The sequence below is a fragment of the Eucyclogobius newberryi genome, unplaced genomic scaffold (assembly GCF_026437365.1).
Source record: "Eucyclogobius newberryi isolate DKJ021-1_F unplaced genomic scaffold, fEucNew1.0.hap1 SCAF_19, whole genome shotgun sequence".
Lineage (NCBI taxonomy): Eukaryota > Metazoa > Chordata > Actinopteri > Gobiiformes > Gobiidae > Eucyclogobius > Eucyclogobius newberryi.
Genome location: NW_027315823.1, coordinates 23,691,187 through 23,710,833, shown reverse-complemented (window position 1 = coordinate 23,710,833; position 19,647 = coordinate 23,691,187). Strand labels below are relative to the sequence as shown.

At 41.0% G+C, this 19,647-nt stretch overlaps 2 protein-coding genes across 4 annotated transcripts; one reads left to right on the top strand and one right to left on the bottom strand.

Annotated features, from left to right (window-relative positions):
• Positions 1-903: 903 nt before the first annotated feature.
• wdr77 (WD repeat domain 77) lies at positions 904-6,125 on the bottom strand. The gene is made up of 10 exons (XM_072452240.1): positions 5,899-6,125; positions 5,274-5,459; positions 4,991-5,132; positions 4,853-4,902; positions 3,227-3,297; positions 3,061-3,118; positions 2,572-2,643; positions 2,389-2,497; positions 2,243-2,311; positions 904-1,287 (listed from the first exon to the last, which is right to left on the bottom strand). The coding sequence occupies exons 1-10, from the start codon at positions 6,005-6,007 to the stop codon at positions 1,143-1,145; spliced, it is 1,011 nt and encodes a 336-aa protein (XP_072308341.1). The 5' UTR covers positions 6,008-6,125; the 3' UTR covers positions 904-1,142.
• A 915-nt stretch (positions 6,126-7,040) lies between these two features.
• LOC140365679 (protein polybromo-1-like) lies at positions 7,041-19,618 on the top strand. 3 transcript variants are annotated; one of them, XM_072452238.1, is made up of 30 exons: positions 7,041-7,156; positions 8,661-8,810; positions 8,882-8,979; positions 9,394-9,541; positions 9,620-9,748; positions 9,832-9,948; positions 10,025-10,093; positions 10,165-10,263; positions 10,859-10,944; positions 11,023-11,108; positions 11,174-11,390; positions 11,930-12,071; positions 12,141-12,235; positions 12,312-12,591; positions 13,453-13,558; positions 13,627-14,266; positions 14,697-14,908; positions 15,448-15,633; positions 15,724-15,881; positions 15,955-16,215; positions 16,298-16,443; positions 16,573-16,730; positions 16,797-16,980; positions 17,052-17,244; positions 17,323-17,524; positions 17,749-17,901; positions 18,311-18,469; positions 18,737-18,789; positions 18,949-19,153; positions 19,228-19,618. In XM_072452238.1, the coding sequence occupies exons 2-30, from the start codon at positions 8,670-8,672 to the stop codon at positions 19,389-19,391; spliced, it is 4,887 nt and encodes a 1,628-aa protein (XP_072308339.1). In that variant the 5' UTR covers positions 7,041-7,156; positions 8,661-8,669; the 3' UTR covers positions 19,392-19,618. The 3 variants fall into 3 exon arrangements, with proteins under 3 accessions (XP_072308339.1, XP_072308340.1, XP_072308338.1); XM_072452239.1 differs by lacking the exon at positions 18,311-18,469 and having other exon boundaries at positions 17,749-17,817; XM_072452237.1 differs by having other exon boundaries at positions 17,052-17,524.
• The last annotated feature ends 29 nt before the right edge of the window (positions 19,619-19,647 follow it).

Sequence of the window (19,647 nt, the reverse complement as noted above, 5' to 3'; positions counted from 1 at the left end):
TAAGACTGTTTTTTTTTTTTTAAACAAATGAATCCATTAGATGTGTCCGAACCATTCTAGTTGATCTTCAGGCTTTTTCAGGCCCAAATATGTAGTACTTTTTAAATATCTTCTACCATCTATATACTGTAATAACAAAAACATTGTGTAGCTGGTTTTAAGGCTGTGTTAAGTTGTGGTTGCTCGATCCGATCTCTTAAGAAAAACTATAAGGTGTGTAGTTTGGTTTGCATTACCAAGGACCCACTCATCTCAAGGGCCTGTACTTAAGTAAATAACTGCTCATAGGTTCAGTCCAAAGTGTGTTCTTTATTTACCAGACATGTATTCCTGTCAACTCCTGAACCACTTCATTCTACATAAACTGTTTTTGCGCACAGGGATAATTGCACATCTACACTTAAGTTTTACATGAATTGAAATTAAATTTGAGATTCTCTTAATTTAGGAGAAATTACGTAGCGATGAAGAGTTGAAGGTGCACCATGTAACTTTTCAGGTTGGGCATCTGATTTTAACATATGGCAGTAAACATATTGAAATTTATTTAGTTTTATTGGTCTAAAATACATTTTAACTCTGTATTTATTCTGAGCGGAGTTGCTTCTTCACAAATCTAACCAGTAACTCACCTACTTGTTTAAGGTGATAGTGAAGTTTAAAAATATGGACCATTGAGACTGTGCACCTTCTGCAAGTCCCTTTGAGGACCACCAATGGAGTTTATTTGCCTGCCCTTCAGTGTCATTGGGGTAAAAACTTACTGTACACAGCTCTAATTCATTCATTAAGGCCAGTAATGATGAACGTTATGTTTTGATTTTTGTTGTTGTTGGTGCTGTTCTCTGTGGAGTGGTGCTGGCACAGTGAATGGGACAAACAAATTAATAGAGAAACTAAACCTTATTACAGTATTTTTAATTAGATTTAACCATTACAATCAACATGACCACATTTAAAGCACAGACGTTGACGGCAGGAGGATTTCAGAGCGTCATCTTAGAATTTGAAGTACTTCCTGTTGGCAATGTGTGCTTTTGAAGTCCTTCAATGAAATACAGAATGATCCATGAAATACTTAAAGCTGTGAAAAAAATCTAAAAAAAAAGTACTGTTTCTAGCAGCCATTTTGACAATGTATTTTAAATTGAAGTGGTGGAGTTGGGCGCTGAAGCGACAGTGTGGTGCAACACGGCGTGGTCCCAGCCGACCGTGCTCAAAGAGTCAGAGCCTCCGTGGAGCCAACTCACGCCTTTGACAAAGTCCTGGTGTCGCCGGTCTCGATATCTATGATTACAAAAACACATGACATAATTTTGAGTTCAGATAATGAATCTTCATAGTATCCATTTAAATTGTGGCATTAATAATAACTTTGGCTAGTGCCCAGTCCTGAATTAGATTTTGGTGATGATGATCAGAGTTAGTGTAGATTAGTTGACTAAAAAGGGCGTGGCAATGGCAAAAGCTCTCAAACCTATGAAGTATCTCTGATTTGACCATGTATCTGACCCAGTGTGCACTGACAAGACCACAAGAATACAGCAGATCACTTGCCTGACCAGCCATTCCCAACACGTTTTGACAGACTACTTTACAAAACCTGAGGGTCTGGGATCCAACCCAGTCGCACCAATTTCCAAAGGGAGTGATTGACAGGCGGGTTAACCAATCAGACAAACGCATTGTCTGTTTGTGTCTAAACAAACATGGTGGATTACGAGGAAAGGATAAAAATAACACAGACTGAGAAACGTTGCCAACTTCTGCTGAGTCAACAAGCGACGCACTAAACTCTGTAAATCTCAGGTAAATAAAGTTATATATTTTGTTCTGAACGTTCCGAAAATATTTGAGAGACGTCTTCCGCATTTGAGAGACACGTGACACAAATTAGCAGCAATGGTTGGAGCGGTAAATGCTGGAAAGTTTTTTTTGACGCCCTCCAATGGTCCGATTCCAGACCGAGACGCATTCGAACAGAATGTGGGCGGGGCTGGCGGGTCACAAATACAATCGCTAAACCATGTAACTGTCTGTAAAAAGCAAATTAAACTCACAATTCACATCAAAATCTCAAGATAACTCACTACAATGTGGCGCATATTAAGTTTTTAAAATCCTCCACAAAAATAATTTAACTAATAAAAAGGTCCAAGACGACACCATCAACCGACCATCAATGACTGAAGCCCAAATGATGAGTTGCATAACGGTCTGCAACATTGTAATTCAAACTTACATTTCTTTCAGTTCAGAGTTTGTCACAGCTACGGAGCAGTCGTCGCTTACTGAGGCCAACAAAGCGGCGCTGAAATGAGAGGGAAAGGGTTTTACGCTTAAAATGGGCAATTCCAGTTGATGTGCAGTGAACGCTTGCATTCTCACCTGTGTGTGGAGAAGGAGAGTTCATTCACTCTGCGGCAGTGGACGTTCTGAATGTGACCCTGCTCCGCCCCCTGGAAATCTTTTATGGTTACTCTGCCCAATTCATCTCCTGAAAAAGACAAATCGAGCGCCAATGAAGAGTTTGCCAATGGACTGCATTTACAAACCGAGGAGAATACGCACCGATTGCAATGGTGCTTGTGCGATGTGGGTGCCAGGCCACGGTGGTCGGGGAGCAGAGGGGACTCGGTACATCTGAGAGAAAATGAATTTAAATTAAAAAAAACGGACCATCATCGGATTTCTGGAGTCATCAGATATTGAAAAAAAAACATAACATAAAAACATATTGAAATTTGTTTTAGATTTGTTTTGTCTCCGATTGTTCACACGTGCATAGAAAGAAACTTATGCAAAATGAGTAATGAGCAAAACTAATATGTAAAAGACATAGAAGACATGGAGGAGAAACGGTTAAAAAAAGCTTAATTGTTCTTTGTCTTCTAAATACAACAGCAATTCTCAAAATACACTGAAACTGACACATGTCACCGAGATGGACATATGACAACACACCAAAATCAGATCCAAATATTAAGTTGGCTTATTATGCTAGTTATTGGATTATTCTTTTCTGGTAAAAGTACCCACTGGAGATTAAACTATGCTCACCTATTCTTGAGGCGGGTTTAGATGACTTTCTTTTGTCCCACAACAACACACGGCCGTCCTGTAAGATTAGGACAGACACGTTCAACAACTGGCACAAATAAATAATGAGATTTTAAATAATAATTGCACTTTTCATGTTTTTTCTGAAATAAAAACCCGCTCTTACTTGACCACACGACACAAACAATGAATCATCTGTGGGACTGCAGACGACACACTCCACAGGCTCCGTGTGAGCTGGGGAAGAGAGACAGTGCGTTTGATTTTTCACTCAAGAAAATGTTATTTGTAGAGCACAATTCGTACAAAAATGCAATTAAAAGTGCTTCACAAAAACACAATGCAGTATAAATCACAATAAATCAATAAAAAACACTTCAGTCATATGTACAGCCAAACAAAACAGTCTTTAGCCTAGATTTAAACACTGCCGGGGTGAGGTCCTGTCTTATAACCTCAGGAAGGCTATTCCAGACATAGAACTGGAATGCAGATTCCCCGTTATACCAGCAGGAGGCCGGTCCATGTTTAGTCCTGACTCTGGCACCAGCAGGAGGCCGGTCCATGTTTAGTCCTGACTCTGGCACCAGCAGGAGGCCGGTCCATGTTTAGTCCTGACTCTGGCACCAGCAGGAGGCCGGTCCATGTTTAGTCCTGACTCTGGCACCAGCAGGAGGCCGGTCCATGTTTAGTCCTGACTCTGGCACCTGCAGGAGGCCGGTCCCTGAGGTCCTCAGAGTCCGAGATGGTTCATATGGCACTAACATGTCCGAGATGTACTTTGGTGCTAGGCCATTGAGAGACTTGTACACAAGCAGAGCTGCTTTAAAGTCTATTCTCTGAGCCACAGGAGCCAGTGCAGAGACCTGAAAACAGGACTAATGTGATGGTACTTCCTGGTTCTAGTCAGGACCCGAGCAGCAGCGTTCTGGATTAACTGCAGCTGTTATATAGGTGGTTTAGAGAGGCCAGTGAGCAGGTGGTTACAATGGTCTAATCTAGTGGATTAGATGGTAAAAAAGCTGCTGATGTTATTGATTTGATGTGGCTGTTAAAGTTCAAGTCTGAGTCCATTATTACCCCCAGATTTCTAACTTGATTTGTAGGTTTTAGAGCGAGACTCTGGAGGTGACCGCTAACACTTTCTCTTTGTTTCTGTGGGCCAAAGACGATGATTTCAGTCTTGTCTGAGTTCAGCTGGAGAAAGTTGTTTTGCATCCACACACTGATCTGTTGGATGCGGTGAATCCACAGGTCCATATTCACATGCCGACAGTGAAACTGACGGAGTGATCCGAGTGTCGTCTGCGAAGGAAGCCATGATGGAAGAACTTGGTCTAATTAAATATTTACTTGTACAATAGAGGGAAAGGGCGAGGTCAAAAAAGAATAAACCTGCTAAAATGTGGCTACTATTCATAATACTTGTTAGATTAGAAGATTTTATTAATGTCTTGTTTTTTTTTTTTTTAAATCTACTTTTATTGTATTGTATTCTTGAGGGTATTGAAAAATGTCATCAACTCAAATAAATATTAAGTAGAAGAGCATGATTACAAGTCTGACACTGAAACATCTCCCTTATTCCTAAGGTCAAGGTGATGTCACCTTCTTGGGAGCAAATCAAGCTTTTTGAGTTGAAAACCTTGATGTGAGTTTTGTATATTTATACAGAAGTGAACCGGCTTTAGAGACATACCCTTTTGAGTCACTCTTATGACATACTGGACATCACTATGAGAAGAAGCTTTAAATAGTCACTTCGGTGTATTAAACTTCCTTAACTACTTACCATGATACGCAGAAACAGCCGTCTCCTGACTCAGGTCCCAGACTTTAACTCTATTAGACAAAGAAATGAGTCATCAAAAACTCTGGGTGTGTTTGGAGAACTATTTTTGTTGTAGAATTGACACACGTAGGAGCTCACCTGTAGTCCATGCTGCCTGTAACAATGCCACCTGGTACACACATGGGGCTCACGCTGGTCACAATGCTGTCATGCTCATATTTGGTCCATTTGTTGACCAGCAAACACTCGTTCTCTGTCAGCTCCCACAATTCCAAGGCACCTGCACAAGAAACGGTTGTGCTCATTATTTTCCAAGTACATTGACATTCTGAATCTACTCTGGAAAAAAAGCTGTAGAGAAAAGCAGGTGCCAGACCCTCCACCAGAAAAGCCAAACGGTGCACCATAATAAAGTGGTTACCAGAGTCAGATGCGAGGACGATCTCTTTGTCAGACAGCCACTTGGCGTCTGTTATCCCAGCCTCGGTCTGCACGCCTGCCTTACAGAAGCCCTCGTTGGGGGCCTTTTCTGGGTTACTGTAAACCCAAACAGAGCCCTGCCAGTTTCTGCCTGAAAGACTGGCCGCAGCCAGCAGCAAGGTCCCATCTGTAGATACAAGTCATTAGATGAAATACCTACTATTATTTCGACTTTCAGGTATTTAGTATTACACTAAACATGTTTTAATGCGCGTTTCAACTTTCTATTGTTATGAAATGGCTGTGTGACGTTTTCAAACTTTAAACAAATAACTCTGATGTATCGCCAGAGCAAAGTAGTGGGCGGGGATAGGTGAAAAATGACATTTTCTGAGCACGCAAGCCTCAGGAGCAGGACAATGCAGGATCACTCTAACACGCATGAATGTATAACAAATACAACTCTGTGTACGCTAATGATGAGGGAACACTATTGTAACATGAGTAAAATCTCGTAAAAGTCATTTTTCACATATAATGTCCCCTTTAACCGTGGCGACAGGTAGTTCTGTTTTACAAAAGGCACAGATAGACTCATTGAAGGTGAAACAGCGGCGGGCGCGCACCTGCTCTGTACTGGGCCGCGCAGAGGTGCTTCTCCATGCACGCGGGCGCATTGGGAGGAATTTCCCATTTGTTCTCCTTCACCATGCTGCTGTTTACGGCGCCTTTCATCCAGAAGAGACGCGCACAATCACGCTGCTGCCGTGTCCTCGCTCAGGTTGTATCCGCGAGGAAGCTAAATATGCCCCTGGAAAGAAGACGTTAGACTAAAGACTGTGGAGTGAATGTAAAGAAACACACGTGACAGATGAAGATGCACTTCCTACTCAGAGTCTTCTTCAGCGGTGATGTTGCTCCAGCAGCTCTACTACCGCCATCTAGCGGCGGATGATGGTTTATTTTATTCATTTATTTTTTGCACAACATATTCCATCACGTATAAGGTAAATGCCAAACCCTGAAAACAATTATACTGACCAGGGCCGTTTCTAGGGAATGGCCAAACACCCCTGAACTCTGTGGTGAGTCAGTTGGCCCGTTCGGAATAATCAATAACTGCGCTGATCCGATCCATGTCGAATAGATCCATGATGTCGATCAACGTTGCCATTTCCGGTTGAAACCAACTCGTGCGAGATTGATGGGCATTTTGTCTACACTTTCATCAGACAGGATGAGTTGCAGCTAAACACGATGCCTAATATTTTGCTCATAATGTTGCACCCAATTATATATATATAAATTTAAAAAAAAAAAAACTGTATGTGTCTGATTATTTAATTCATTCACAAAAAAATGCATTCAAGTGTTTATTCCCAAAAGGATCACCTTAAAGCCGGTTCCCAACATATTTTGTCTCCAGTACCCCCTCGCAGTAGGCCTACTCCCTAGTACTAGACAAATACATCTGTTTGTTAAGTTATTTTTGTCAGTTATTTTTGATTACTTTTTCTTATTCTAAAATAATACAAGACGTCAAATTGAATGATGTGGTAAACAATGTCCTTAAAGCAGTTGTTTGTAGCCCAAGTTTGTCGCTGATGAGCACAGAGCAAGCTTTGAAACATTCAAAGTACATTTCTTTCGGCAGCCCTTTGAATGCACTGCACTTGGAGCCTGACATACGTGACTAAGATTTATTTCCCGTTCAAAATCACACAAGAAACATTTATTTTGCGCACTTCCGGGGCTTTTAATTTGAACCTTTACAGACGGAAGTAACGATTCGCACCTTGACAATTTTTCTCTGACTAAAATTGATAAGTGATTGGCGTTTTGATACCATAGAATTTAAAGAGAGCGGCTCCCGGGTCCCTGAAGGTAAGACCTCCACTGCGTCCGCGGGGTGAACGTGAATAATCCCCCTCCAGTGTCGTCGATGTTTATAGCAATAAGCGGTGCAATAATAATCGGAATGGCTTTTTCCCCACACAGCGACGTCTTTTGTGTCTGGCGTTGAAAGCTCGCGTTTTAGCGTCAGTTCTTCCCGCGTCTCCCCGTCCACCTGACAGTCACGCACACTGACAGCCGCCGCTCCTCGTGCTAGCCCCGCACAGCTAAAGGCGCAGGCGGGGAAAGGGGTGGAACACTGCGGTAAGTTGTGCCCGCAGGACCGTGGAGGACCCGCAGCATCACTGAGGTCCTCCCTGCAGGGGACAAGCTCCGGGACAGGCTGCGGGGACCGGGACGAGTAACCGACGATCACACCCGGTCAGACGTGTGGGTGCAAGTGTCAATGCGCAGCGCCTTTGTGAGAGGGAGTCGGCATAACGTCGTGAATATCGATTTAGAGGTCATGGTTAATTATGGTCCAGGGCGGTAGTCGACTAAGGGCATGCCCCGCGCGTCGATTAATCAACTAAAAGGGGCGTGGTGTGGAGCTGGAGAAAGGTCTCAGCTCTTACTCTATCTATACTATTCTATATTGATATAATATAATATAAACAGCATTATTTTATAGGATGTGCAAATATCTGACCCAAAGTACACTTAGAAGACGACAAGCTCCAGGAGTTTTATGTATAATTACTATTAATACAGAAAAGTATTAGCAAACCATGTACTTCCTCATAAACCCAGTAAAATAATTAGTCGACTAATTAAAAATGTGCTTGACTAAGAAACCGTCGGCCAATTAATCAACTAAAGCGCTACATAGATTCACAGATAATACCTGCAATAACAACATGAGTTTGAGAGAGAGAGTGGTTAACAATAGGTACAACGGTGAATGCCAGTACACACATTTTTGCAAGAAAAAAAGGACATTTATGTAAATGTGGGGAAATGGCCTGAATGGCGGTGCAGGACACTCAGGTGGTCACCATATGCAGTTTCTTTATTTATGATTTTTCAATTAGATGTTGTCTGGCTGTCAATAAAGTTGTTCATGTAATGAATCTAATATTTGTATTAAGTACGATTTTTTTCAATCTAAATAAAAAAATATAAAAGCCTGCTCCCTAAATACATTCAAAGGAAAAGTGTACTTAACACAAACTGCCATTGCATCTATTACACAGCTATCATAGATTTGTGCTGACTTCTGTAACCACAACGACAGGCAGTGGAGTACACAGCTTTGACCACTTTGTGTCATTAGTACTGAGTTATTTGGATATGTTTTTTTCTGGCCTCTACAGACCAGGAACATTCTCCGAAGATGTTTTTTGCTCTGACTCAGTTGTCTTGCTATTTACATCTCATCAAACTTATTCAGCTCTCTGCACACTTTGACTGATTCCACGTAACCGAGGAAACGATGTTCAGTTGAGTGTGACTGCTGTAATACAAGTGCATGTGTTTATTCCCTTTGCTCTGTCAGAGGGCTGTCATGGCCCTGAAAAGAAGGCGGGCGACCTCTCCCACCAGCAGCGTGAGCGCAGGGGACTTTGAGGACAGCCAGACGTCCTCTTCAATGTCGTCATTTTGCCGAAAGAGACGGCGAACGTCCAACCTCCCAACTGTAGATCCTGTAATTTTACAAGTTTCGCACAACGGTCGCAACTGACAAAGACATTTTAGTCATGCATTTGTGTTTGGCAGATCGCCGTTTGTCATGAACTTTACAACACCGTCCGGGACTACAAGGACGACCAGGGAAGGATGTTGTGCGAGCTCTTTATTAGAGCTCCAAAACGAAGGTACAGTCGAAACATGTCTCAATAAAGCAGGATGTCTCACATAGATGATGTGGGTTAGATTTCAGCAATGACATTTCAACAGCGACAAAGGCTGCATCATTTCGGAATAAAATCAAATTTTTCTGACATTTTCTGACAAGTATTTGATTTGCGACGCAGTCTGGTCAAAGTGCACATTGTAAACACTGCCAGGCGCAATCACATTTAAGAGAAGACTGAAATAATAAACTGATATACTAATACACCCAGATATATTCTTTAAAAGGACAGTATATTTTGCATAAAGAGCATTCTATTATCCAACTCATTACAGCTTTTGTGATTTGATAATCGCGCCAAACTCAAATTGCGATTCAGACTTGCTCGTGATACATCGTGCAGCCCTAATCGAAACGCAATCTTTATTTCTCCAAGGAATCAGCCGGACTATTACCACGTGGTGTCCCAGCCCATTGACATGATGAAGATCCAACAGAAACTAAAGCTGGAGGAGTACGACGACGTGGATCAACTCACCGGCGACTTTCAGCTCCTGTTCAAGAATGCAAAGAGTTATTACAAGGTAGGAATAAGCCAGACAATAAGATGGATTTTGTCATGGGTTTAATAATGTAGAAATAAATCAATGTGTCGTGCGAAGTCGGACAGTGCGGAGTACAGAGCAGCCTGCAAACTCTGGGACCTTTATCTCAGAACCAAGAATGAGTTTGTGCAGCGCGGCGAGTACGAGGACGACGACGACGACGAGCCAGACAATCCCGAGGAAGAGGTGTGTGTTTTTTTTTTTTTCACGTCAATTGAAGGAAGTTGTGTTGTGAACGAGCTCATTGAATCTGGAACGGTGCGTGACAGAGTCCAGTGCTGACGCTGAAGGAGGTCCTGGAGCAGCTCCTCGATGCAGTGGCGACTTACGCTGAACCTTCTGGACGAGTCATCAGCAAACTCTTTCAACAGCTTCCTTCTAAAGTGGTACGAACTTTGCTCGGTTTGTTTTCTAATGATAAGGTGGAATTGCGTATCTAAAGCTTGATGTTGTCCTCCATAGCAATACCCAGATTATTTTGCCATCATCAAAGATCCGATCGACTTGAAAACTATTGCTCAGAAGATTCAGGTGTGTCATGGTTAACTTTTGTCACTGTTTTATTTTCGTCCTTACATCTTTTGCCTTGGGTTTGTCTGCAGTTGTGTCAGTACAGGAGTGTTCATGGTATGTCTAAAGATATTGATTTGCTGGTGAAAAACGCAAAAACCTACAATGAGCCCGGATCCCAGGTGTTCAAGGTGAGTCTATCAAACTTAAGAATAAATATTTGTGCTCGCCGGTGGTGTAGTGGTTTAAGTTTAAAATAGAATTAGGGCTGCGCCTATACTGGTACTGGAGAATGTAAAGGATCTGGTATCGATTCCCTGTCTTTTGATACTGATCCAACGCTCCGATTAGCCACTTTGAGAAACAAACACAATTTTACCATCATCAACCCAGTAAATATTGACATTTTAAAGCCCAGAACCTGCAGATTATTCTACGATGTTTTGCTGCTGTAAAGTAATTTTACCTGGTGTATTATAAGCCTATTATCATGTTACTAACACAGTTTTAGGAAGTATTGCTAACATGTTGAAGTGGTTTTAAGGTATCTAACCTGGTATTAAGTGATGACGGGTATTGGCATGTGGTCAAAGCCCAAGTATCGATATTTGTATCATAATTAAAAAGGCTGGATCGGTGCAGCTCTAGTATCAATACACAGAATAAAGTAGTTTTGATGATTGAAGGAGATCTGTTACACAAATGTGAGAGGTTTTGCAGCTGGATGAGATGATAGATAATAGATGAAAAGCTGTCCCATGTGTGGTTTTTTCCCCACAATTGCAGGATGCTAATTTTATCAAAAAGATATTTGCACAAAAGCGGTCAGAAATTGAACATGGAGACCCGATAAAGTCGAGTATGCGTATTCGGTAAGTCCCGAACCCAATGTTACGTTATTATTTCTTCTAATGCACTTATGAGCAGTCTGTAACTCATGTTTGTGACAGAAATCGAAAGTGTGTTCAGGGAGACCGTCTTTCTGCCATCACCATGGCTCTGCAGTACGAGAGCGATGACGAAGGCATACTCTCTGGTACTTTATGAACAATGACATAAATGTAGATGTTCATAGTCATTTGATGGTCATATGTTCTGTAGGCTCTGTCCACTACGACGAGGGTGAATCTGAGGTTGAGAGCATGACCTTCAACATGGACATGAGTAACCCCATCTTCCAGCTGTACGAGGCTGTGAGAGGAGCCAGAAACGCCCAGGGACAACTCATCTCTGAACCATTTCTGCATCTCCCGTCCAGAAAAGACTATCCCGACTACTACCAACACATCAGTCAGCCCATCTGCCTCCTGCACGTCAAGTATGCACATGAAGCACGGAGCCCAGTGTTATATTATCAGCATTAGAGGCAAATTAATATGTCGAAGGCTGACAATAACCAAACTTCCTTATCCATGCTTTAGTCTCATTGTAGCACTGGTTTAGTTTGATTTAAGACCTGGTTTAGCCCAATAAAGTCCGGGTTTGACCTGGTGGAAGGTGGAACTTATAAAAAGTTTAATAACCACTTAACTAGGAGTTACAATATCGGACACTATACTGTAAAGTGGTCATGTTTAATGATCCATCGCTTTATGACTTAACCTATGATCTTAACCTTAAAGCTTGGTTCAAGGTACGCTACTTTCTCCATATTCTATAGTCTATAACTATATTCATATCTACAAAGCCCACTTACAGTAAGAATACATTTTTGGGCAATAAAACACCTGCAACTGAAAAGATCAAGGTTATCTTTTACATTTTCAGCATTCAATATTATTATTAAAAGAGAGGATGTTAATCTTTAAATGTTTGCTGCAGGTACTCAAACGCTTTTTCTTCTTATTTTTTCCCCAGAAACAAGATGAAGAATAACGAGTATGAAAGTGTTGAGGGCATTGATGCAGACCTGACGCGGATGTTTGAAAATGCCAAACGCTACAATGTCCCTCACTCCTCTATCTACAAACGTGCACTTAAACTGCAGCAAATTCAACTGGTGAGTGCCAAAGATTTGTAGACCTCATTGTTGTGATTCCTTTCCTGCACGTGTTGTTGTTGTTTGTAGATGAAAAGAAAAGAGCTCCTACAAAGAGTGGATGACGACGGGGACAGCATGCTTTCATCGGCTACATCTGACACAGGCAGCACCAAAAGAAAATAGTACAGCTTTTATTTCATGTATTATTCATTTCATATTCTGTGTTTGGTTGATTTTTTTTTCCTTTTTTATTTTTAGTTACAAGAAGAACTCAAAGAAATCCCGAATGAAAGCCCTTTTGGCTTCTGTGACAGAGGCGCGGGAGGCGGGCACTGGTCGCAGACTTTGCGATTTGTTTATGGTCAAACCCTCAAAGAAAGATTATCCCGACTATTACAAGGTCATTCTGGAGCCAATGGACGTCAGGGCCATCGAGAGCAACATCCGATCGGATAAATACATGACGGAGGATTTAATGGTGGAGGATATGAAGCTGATGTTTCGCAATGCAAGACACTACAATGAAGAAGGCTCTCGGGTAAGACTTGTTTACCGTACGTACTTATTCACAGTTATCTATTGTTTGTGTTAGAAAATCACTTCATGTTAATTACTTCATACAGCATGTTAAAGAAAACCCAGGCTTTTTTTCAGGTACAAGCACTTGGCTTTCATCACCATCATTTAAAAATATTCAGATTCATTTACATGTTTTTGTATTTGAAAAATGCAACATATTTTATGTTTTTTAAGTAAGTGCAGAAATGTTTTGCCGCGGAGGAAAACACTTTAAATGTAGAACAGTTCAGGATTACTCAAATATGCATTGTAATCAGTACAACTTTGAGTAAATTAAAAAATGATCAAGAAAGTCGATCATTCATAATATTTAGCTGTTTGTTTTAGATGTTTAAGGGATCTAAATGCAGAGACCAAAACTCAGCTTTAATTTAAAAAACTTGTAAAACAATATGTATCCCCGTCTTTTCTGGTCTATTGTTAATAATCATAGTTAGACCTGAAATTACTATATCAACTTCTCGCTCAATATATGGTTGGAAGAAAATTATTATTATTATAATTATTATTTTTTTGGATTGGGGGAAACTTTTTTAATTATTTGTCGTTTTTAAGTTAGATTTGAGCAGTAGAAAGTCATTAAGTAACTTCTATGACTAACTAACGCTAACTAAGTACTAAAGTGTTTGTTTTTGCTGATTTATCTATTGCCGTTTTTTAACTATATTATACATTAAGAAAGCGGTTCAGTGGGATTATCCTGCTTTATGTTCATTGTGTCAAAGGCATAACGTCCAAAATGCGTTATTGCGATAGGTCTAATTCATTATTATTAAGTTATATGGTCATGCAATCACTTCAGACTTTTTGTTTGGTGTAGGTGTACAATGACGCCAACGTCTTAGAAAAAATGATGAAGGACAAACGCAGAGATCTTGGTCCTCCACCTGATGACGATGACTTGATGTCGCCGAAGCTTAAAATTAGTATGTGGTACTGTCAAATGTATGTTCTAACGAGATAATGTTTGCTAACCCTGAATCTTTTATGCCAGGAAAGAACAGCATTGCTCTTAAAAAATCCAAGTACTTGACGCCTCTGCAGCAGAAACTCCACGAACTCTACGAAGCCGTGAAAAACTACACGGACAAACGCGGGCGCCGCCTCAGCACCATCTTCCTCCGCCTGCCGTCGCGCTCCGAGCTGCCCGACTATTACATCGCCATAAAGAAACCCGTGGACATGGAGAAAATCAGAAGCCACATGCTCGCCAACAAATACCAGGATGTTGACGCTCTGGTGGAAGACCTGGTGCTCATGTTCAACAACGCCTGCACCTACAACGAGCCGGAGTCCCTCATATACCGGGACGCCTTGGTGCTGCACAGGGTCCTGCTGGAAACGAGGCGCGAGTTGGAGGGAGGAGAGGACAGCCACGTGCCCGACGTGCCCCGGCTGATACAAGAGCTCGTCCGCAGCCTGTTCGTGTCGGTTTTGGGGCACCAGGACGACGAGGGGCGCTGCTACAGTGATTCACTCGCCGAGATACCTGCCCCCGACCCTGCCAACCCGGACAAACCGCAGCTAAACTTTGAGATAATCCGGTCCAACGTGGATAAAGGGCGTTACAAGCGACTGGATGTGTTTCAAGATCACATGTTTGAAGTGCTGGAGAAAGCCAGGAGACTCAACAGGTTTAACTCCTCACTTTATTACTAAATTACACAGATGAAGAAGTAGACATCCGTGATTGATTGGTTGCTTATCAAATGTTGATTGATTAACCGTAACAACGGACTTGATGTTAGTAATTAACTAAACAAATTATAGACATTTGATACGTTTAGTTAATTTGTTCATTTCAGGTGCTACTGTACTGTTTTGCTTTTTTTTTTAATATCAAGCCCTCAGTACTCGCGATTAACTGATTAATAATACCCACAACTAATTATATTAATTGTATTTTAATTTCTGATAACTTTAGCTCAGTTTGTGAAGCTGTTGGTCTTTATTATATCGCCTTACATCGCCTTTTGAGAAAAATACATGTTTGAAGTTCCCTCAAATGCCATCTCTATATTACTTTAAGGAGATAAACATTCCGTGTTTCGATACTTGTGGCAGGACTGACTCTGAGATCTTTGAGGATGCCGTGGAGCTGCAGCAGTTTTTCATTCGAATCAGAGACGAGCTTTGTAAGAACGGAGAGATCCTGATGTCTCCCGCTCTGAGCTACACCTGCAAACACCTGCACACCGACGTGGAGAAGGAGAAGAAGGGGAAGCTTCCCAAAGAGTTGGAGGAGGACAAAGTGAAGAGAGAGGAAGAGAAACGGGGTATGCATCTAAACATGCTATATCTGCTTTAGCGCTATATTTCAGTGGTCTGGGTATAAACTCAAATATTAGTACATTTTTTAGGTGAAAATTGGGTAGGGCGCAGCCATATGACAAATAAATGTATAAAAACAAATACATGTTTTATCTCAATTTTGAGTTCGATTATATTAGTGAAAACAAATAAGGATGAATTTTAATATTTCCTGATTGTAATCTGCAGACTTTTGATCATTGTTTATTTAGAAAACTGAGTAAATGCACAGCCCTAGTTCTGAATATAATTTTTCATATATATATTCATGCTTTTTAGTTTAAACTTGAGTCTAACTATAGCCTTTGTTTGTCCCAATTGAATATTGCACTCACTTATTTAAAATGTTTGGCACGTTTTACGCATTAACTCAAATTGAGCAAAACATTTCCTCTTCTGGTATTTGATGCTGCGTGTTTGAGGATCACTGCTTTATCTTACAGACTAGTAATAGACTAGTTTCATATATTTTTACGATTTCATAAAAGGTATTGCATTTTTGCAGAAGCTGAGAAACAGGAGGACACAGCAGGAGGGGCGTGGTCCTCCAGCACACAGCGCACATACAGCCAGGACTGTAGCTTCAAAGACAGTAAATATCATGTCGGAGACCACGTGTATGTGGAGCCGGCAGAGCCCAACCTCCAGCCGCACATCATCTACATCGAGCGCCTTTGGGAGGACGACACTGGTGAGTTCATCAATAGATTAGGTTAGAATAAAAGTACTGAAGAAGCATTGACTACATGTATAAAATGTGGTGAATCTACTATGCTTGTAGGTGAAAAATGGTTGTACGGCTGCTGGTTCTATAGACCAAATGAAACGTTTCACCTCGCCACAAGAAAGTTCTTAGAAAAGGAGGTTTTTAAGAGCGACTATTACAACAAAGCCCCAGTCAGCAAGATATTAGGCAAATGTGTAGTTATGTTTGTGAAGGTATTTTGTGGTTCTTACTTTCAGAATTTTGCTACATATTTCTTTTGGTTTAAAACTCTTTGTGTATCTGTAGGAATATTTTAAACTTCAGCCTGATGGGTTTGAGCCGGATGATGTGTATGTTTGTGAATCGCGCTACTCCGCTAAATCCAAGTCCTTCAAGAAGATCAAGCTGTGGGCCATGCCTCTGAACTCTGTGCGGCTGTTACCTCGAGTGGTCCCGCTACCTGTGGTCCGAGTGGCTTCCATGTTTGCCCCCAAACAAGAGGAAAAAGCAGTAGAGACCACTCACACAGAGACTGAAAACAAGCCACAGGATTCCTTAGTAGACAAGGTAAAAGACGTCTTACCCTTTTAGATTTGTTCTTTGCTTAAAACAAAATGCTTTTTAAAATATTAATGATCATGTTCAACAGGAGAGAGAAGATGTTCCAACGGAAATGAGTAACGGCGACCCTGGGTGTAAATACTATGAGCAACTCTGCTATAACAATCTGTGGCACAAAGTTGGAGACTTTGTATACATTGGGTCCCATGGGTTAGTGCGCCACCGAGTGGGCAGGTAAAGAACTGCACTACACAACAAACTAATACAATACATTTGATTTGTCAATGCAAAACAAGCATAGAAAAAAACAAACCAAGATATATACAAAAATAGAAGAAAAAAAATTATACTTTTTTTAATTAGAATAGAGAAAATGTGGATGCGTGATGGAGCTGGTTACTTTTTTGGTCCAATCTTCATCCATCCTGAGGAAACCGAACATGAACCCACCAAGATGTTCTACAAAAGAGAAGTGTTTCTCAGCAACCTGGAGGAGTCTTGCCCTATGACCTGTATCATCGGTAACTGCAAATGTACTTTTTACCTATGCTATTTAAATGAAAAACATTGCTGTTTTTATTTTACAGGGAAGTGTGTGGTATTGTCTTTCAAAGACTACCTTTCATGTCGACAAACTGAGGTAGCTGAGGAGAATGTTCTGTTGTGTGAGAGCCGTTACATTGAAAATGAGAAACAAATGAAGAAGTTTAAGGGTCTCAAACGCTTTTCACTTTCCGGGAAAGTAATAGAGGATGAAATCTACTATTTTAGGTTTGGCATTCTGAAACAAACATCAAGAAGTTATTAACAAGTTCCAGTACTATATCGCTTTTCTCCCGCAGAAAGCTCATTGTACCTCAGAAAGAGCCATCACCACTTCTCGACCAGAAGATTGAAGAACTGGAGGCCAAGTTTGCCGACATGACAGATGAGGAGCTGGAGGACCTTGGAGACGATGATCCAGATTTAGATCATTCACACTTGCACTCTTCACTGTCCAGTGACTTGGACTTGCTCGCCTACACCCCGCCACAGGTACTTTGTTGTATTGCAAAGAACTTATTAAAAAATATCCAACAAATTGGTAACCTTGAATATGAACATTTTGGACAGTCGACACCTAAATCCCTGAAGGGTCTTTCAAAGAAAGAGGGGTCCAAACGTAAAATTAACATGAGCGGCTACATCCTGTTCAGCAGTGAGATGCGAGCTGTTATCAAAGCCCAGCACCCAGACTTCTCCTTTGGGGATCTGAGCCGACTCGTTGGGACAGAATGGAGAAACTTGGAGAGTTCTAGAAAAGCTGATTATGAAGGTATAACATTGTTACTGCACATCTATAATAATTACTCGTAATTTATTACGGCTTTCACCTACTGCTTTTATCTCACATTTTGAATGTTTCATTTTAGCTCAAGCTAATTAATTTGTTAATAATAAATGATAAATACAAATATAATGCTAAAGTAATTTAGCTATTAAGTTATTGTAGATTTTGTCTTGCCTTATGAATAGAGGCTTAATATATGATATTTTCAGAGCGGGCAGCAAAAGTGGCTGAGCAACAGGAGCGTGAGAGATCCACTCATCTGACATCCCTAAGAGCAGGTACCCCGTTAGGGGCACTGATGGGGGTGGTGCCTCCTCCAACCCCCATGGGCATGCTAAATCCCAGCATGACCTCTATGTCAGGTAACCCCTCATATATGTCCAGTGTGCGTAGAAGGCTGGAATAAGAAGCTGAACTGCTAAAATTAACATCTTCAATAACAATAACATCCTTATATTAACATCTATTTGTGATTCTGTAATGCTTGAGATAACTATTTAACCTTGATATGTGTACATCAATGCACAATCTGATAAAAATGTAAACCTGCATTCAGAGTAATTTGTCAGTAAAGTGACTGCTGCATTTGCATTTTTGTACACTGTTTAGGCTTTGGACTTTGTGTAGTTGAATGCATGTGTCTTCTATTTACATAATTATTTGTTTTATGTATTTATTATTTAATATCACGTGTTTGTTTCTGTAGTAGCTGTTGCATGTGTAACTGATGCATGATGCTGTTGTGTTTGTTACTTAACCCATCATGAGAAGGTGTGATGGGCGTATATCGGACAGCTATGATACATCGGCAGGGCCATGTTGAAGGCATGATTAGTTTGACTGGCATATCACCACATCACATGGGGAGGACACTGTTCCCCCCACATCCTCTGCCTGTTTTGCCTGGGCTTCACGGAATGCCACATCTGGGTAAGAGTCCTGTCATAGCCACCTCACCTGCCACGCAGTTGCTTCCTGTCTGCCAGTCTACTAACTGGAGGGGCTACCTGTTCCACATTTTAATTGGAAGAATATTGCATCATAGCCGAGAGCTGGGACTTAAAACCTTCCCCTAAAGAAATTAATCTTAGAAAAAGTACATACATGTCCTTTTTTAGGATTTGGATTTCTTAAATCTTTTGATATGGCTGTTTTATGAGATAATAACAATACATTTGTTGCACATTTATTTCTAAGGACTCAATAGTATTGGCGGTGGAAGTGGAGGAGGAAATGTTCATGGATCTCAGGTAAAATGCTTTGCCTTTTTTGATTTTAACTTTTATTTCTTTAATTAGCTTTTTCCCTGCAATGGCTTTTTCAATGGCTTTATCTCTTCACAGCAAAACATGTAAAGTTTCTTGTTTATCTAATCATTCTGTGTTATAACAAATTACTATTTCCATCAGATTGGTTTGACTGGGACAGGGCAGCAGGCCCCATCCTCATTCCCCGGTCAGACAGGACAGGCAGCGCACCAGCCTTCCACGCCACTGTTTGTGTCTCCGCCTGCCAAGTCCCAGAGGCTGCTTCACTCTGAGGCGTATCTGAAGTACATCGAGGGTCTGACGCCAGAATCATCCACTGTCAGCAAGTGGGACCAAACACTTACAGGTTTATAGGACTATTCTGTTTTTTACATTGTCTGTTTTGTTTGTGTAATTATCTTTTCAATATTACCATTCCAGTTAAGAAACAAGATGTCCGACTGACAAAAGAACAAGAGAGCAAACTGCCATCTCACTGGCTGAAGAGTAAAGGGGCCCACAAGACGATGGCAGATGCTCTTTGGCGCCTGCGGGACTTAATGCTGAGGGACACCCTGAATATTCGTCAGATGCACAACCTGTAGCTTGTCTATAACTGAGCCTCTGGTTTTCACCTGTGTGACAGGAAGAACGTAATGCTCGTTAAAATGTTAACTTTGTGTTGTCTTTAATATGTTTGTATTCAAAGAAGGTGTACTCTGTGTTATACTAGTTTTCATTTCACAGTTCATCAAGTGCATTATTGGTGTTATGAATGTCATTTTGAATTCAATGCCTTCATTACATTCACAATTAAATTGTGACAAAATAATCTTGACTGTCTAACTTATTTGAAGGCAC

Coding starts and splice junctions, on each gene's coding strand:
- LOC140365679 (XM_072452237.1), top strand. CDS start 8,670: ATGGCCCTGAAAAGAAGGCGGGCGACCTCTCCCACCAGCAGCGTGAGC. Junction 8,811..8,881: donor ACCTCCCAACTGTAGATCCT/GTAATTTTACAA, acceptor TGTGTTTGGCAG/ATCGCCGTTTGTCATGAACT. Junction 10,094..10,164: donor CTATTGCTCAGAAGATTCAG/GTGTGTCATGGT, acceptor GTTTGTCTGCAG/TTGTGTCAGTACAGGAGTGT.
- wdr77 (XM_072452240.1), bottom strand. CDS start 6,007: ATGAAAGGCGCCGTAAACAGCAGCATGGTGAAGGAGAACAAATGGGAA. Junction 2,498..2,571: donor CACAAGCACCATTGCAATCG/GTGCGTATTCTC, acceptor TGTCTTTTTCAG/GAGATGAATTGGGCAGAGTA. Junction 1,288..2,242: donor AACTCTGAACTGAAAGAAAT/GTAAGTTTGAAT, acceptor TTGTAATCATAG/ATATCGAGACCGGCGACACC.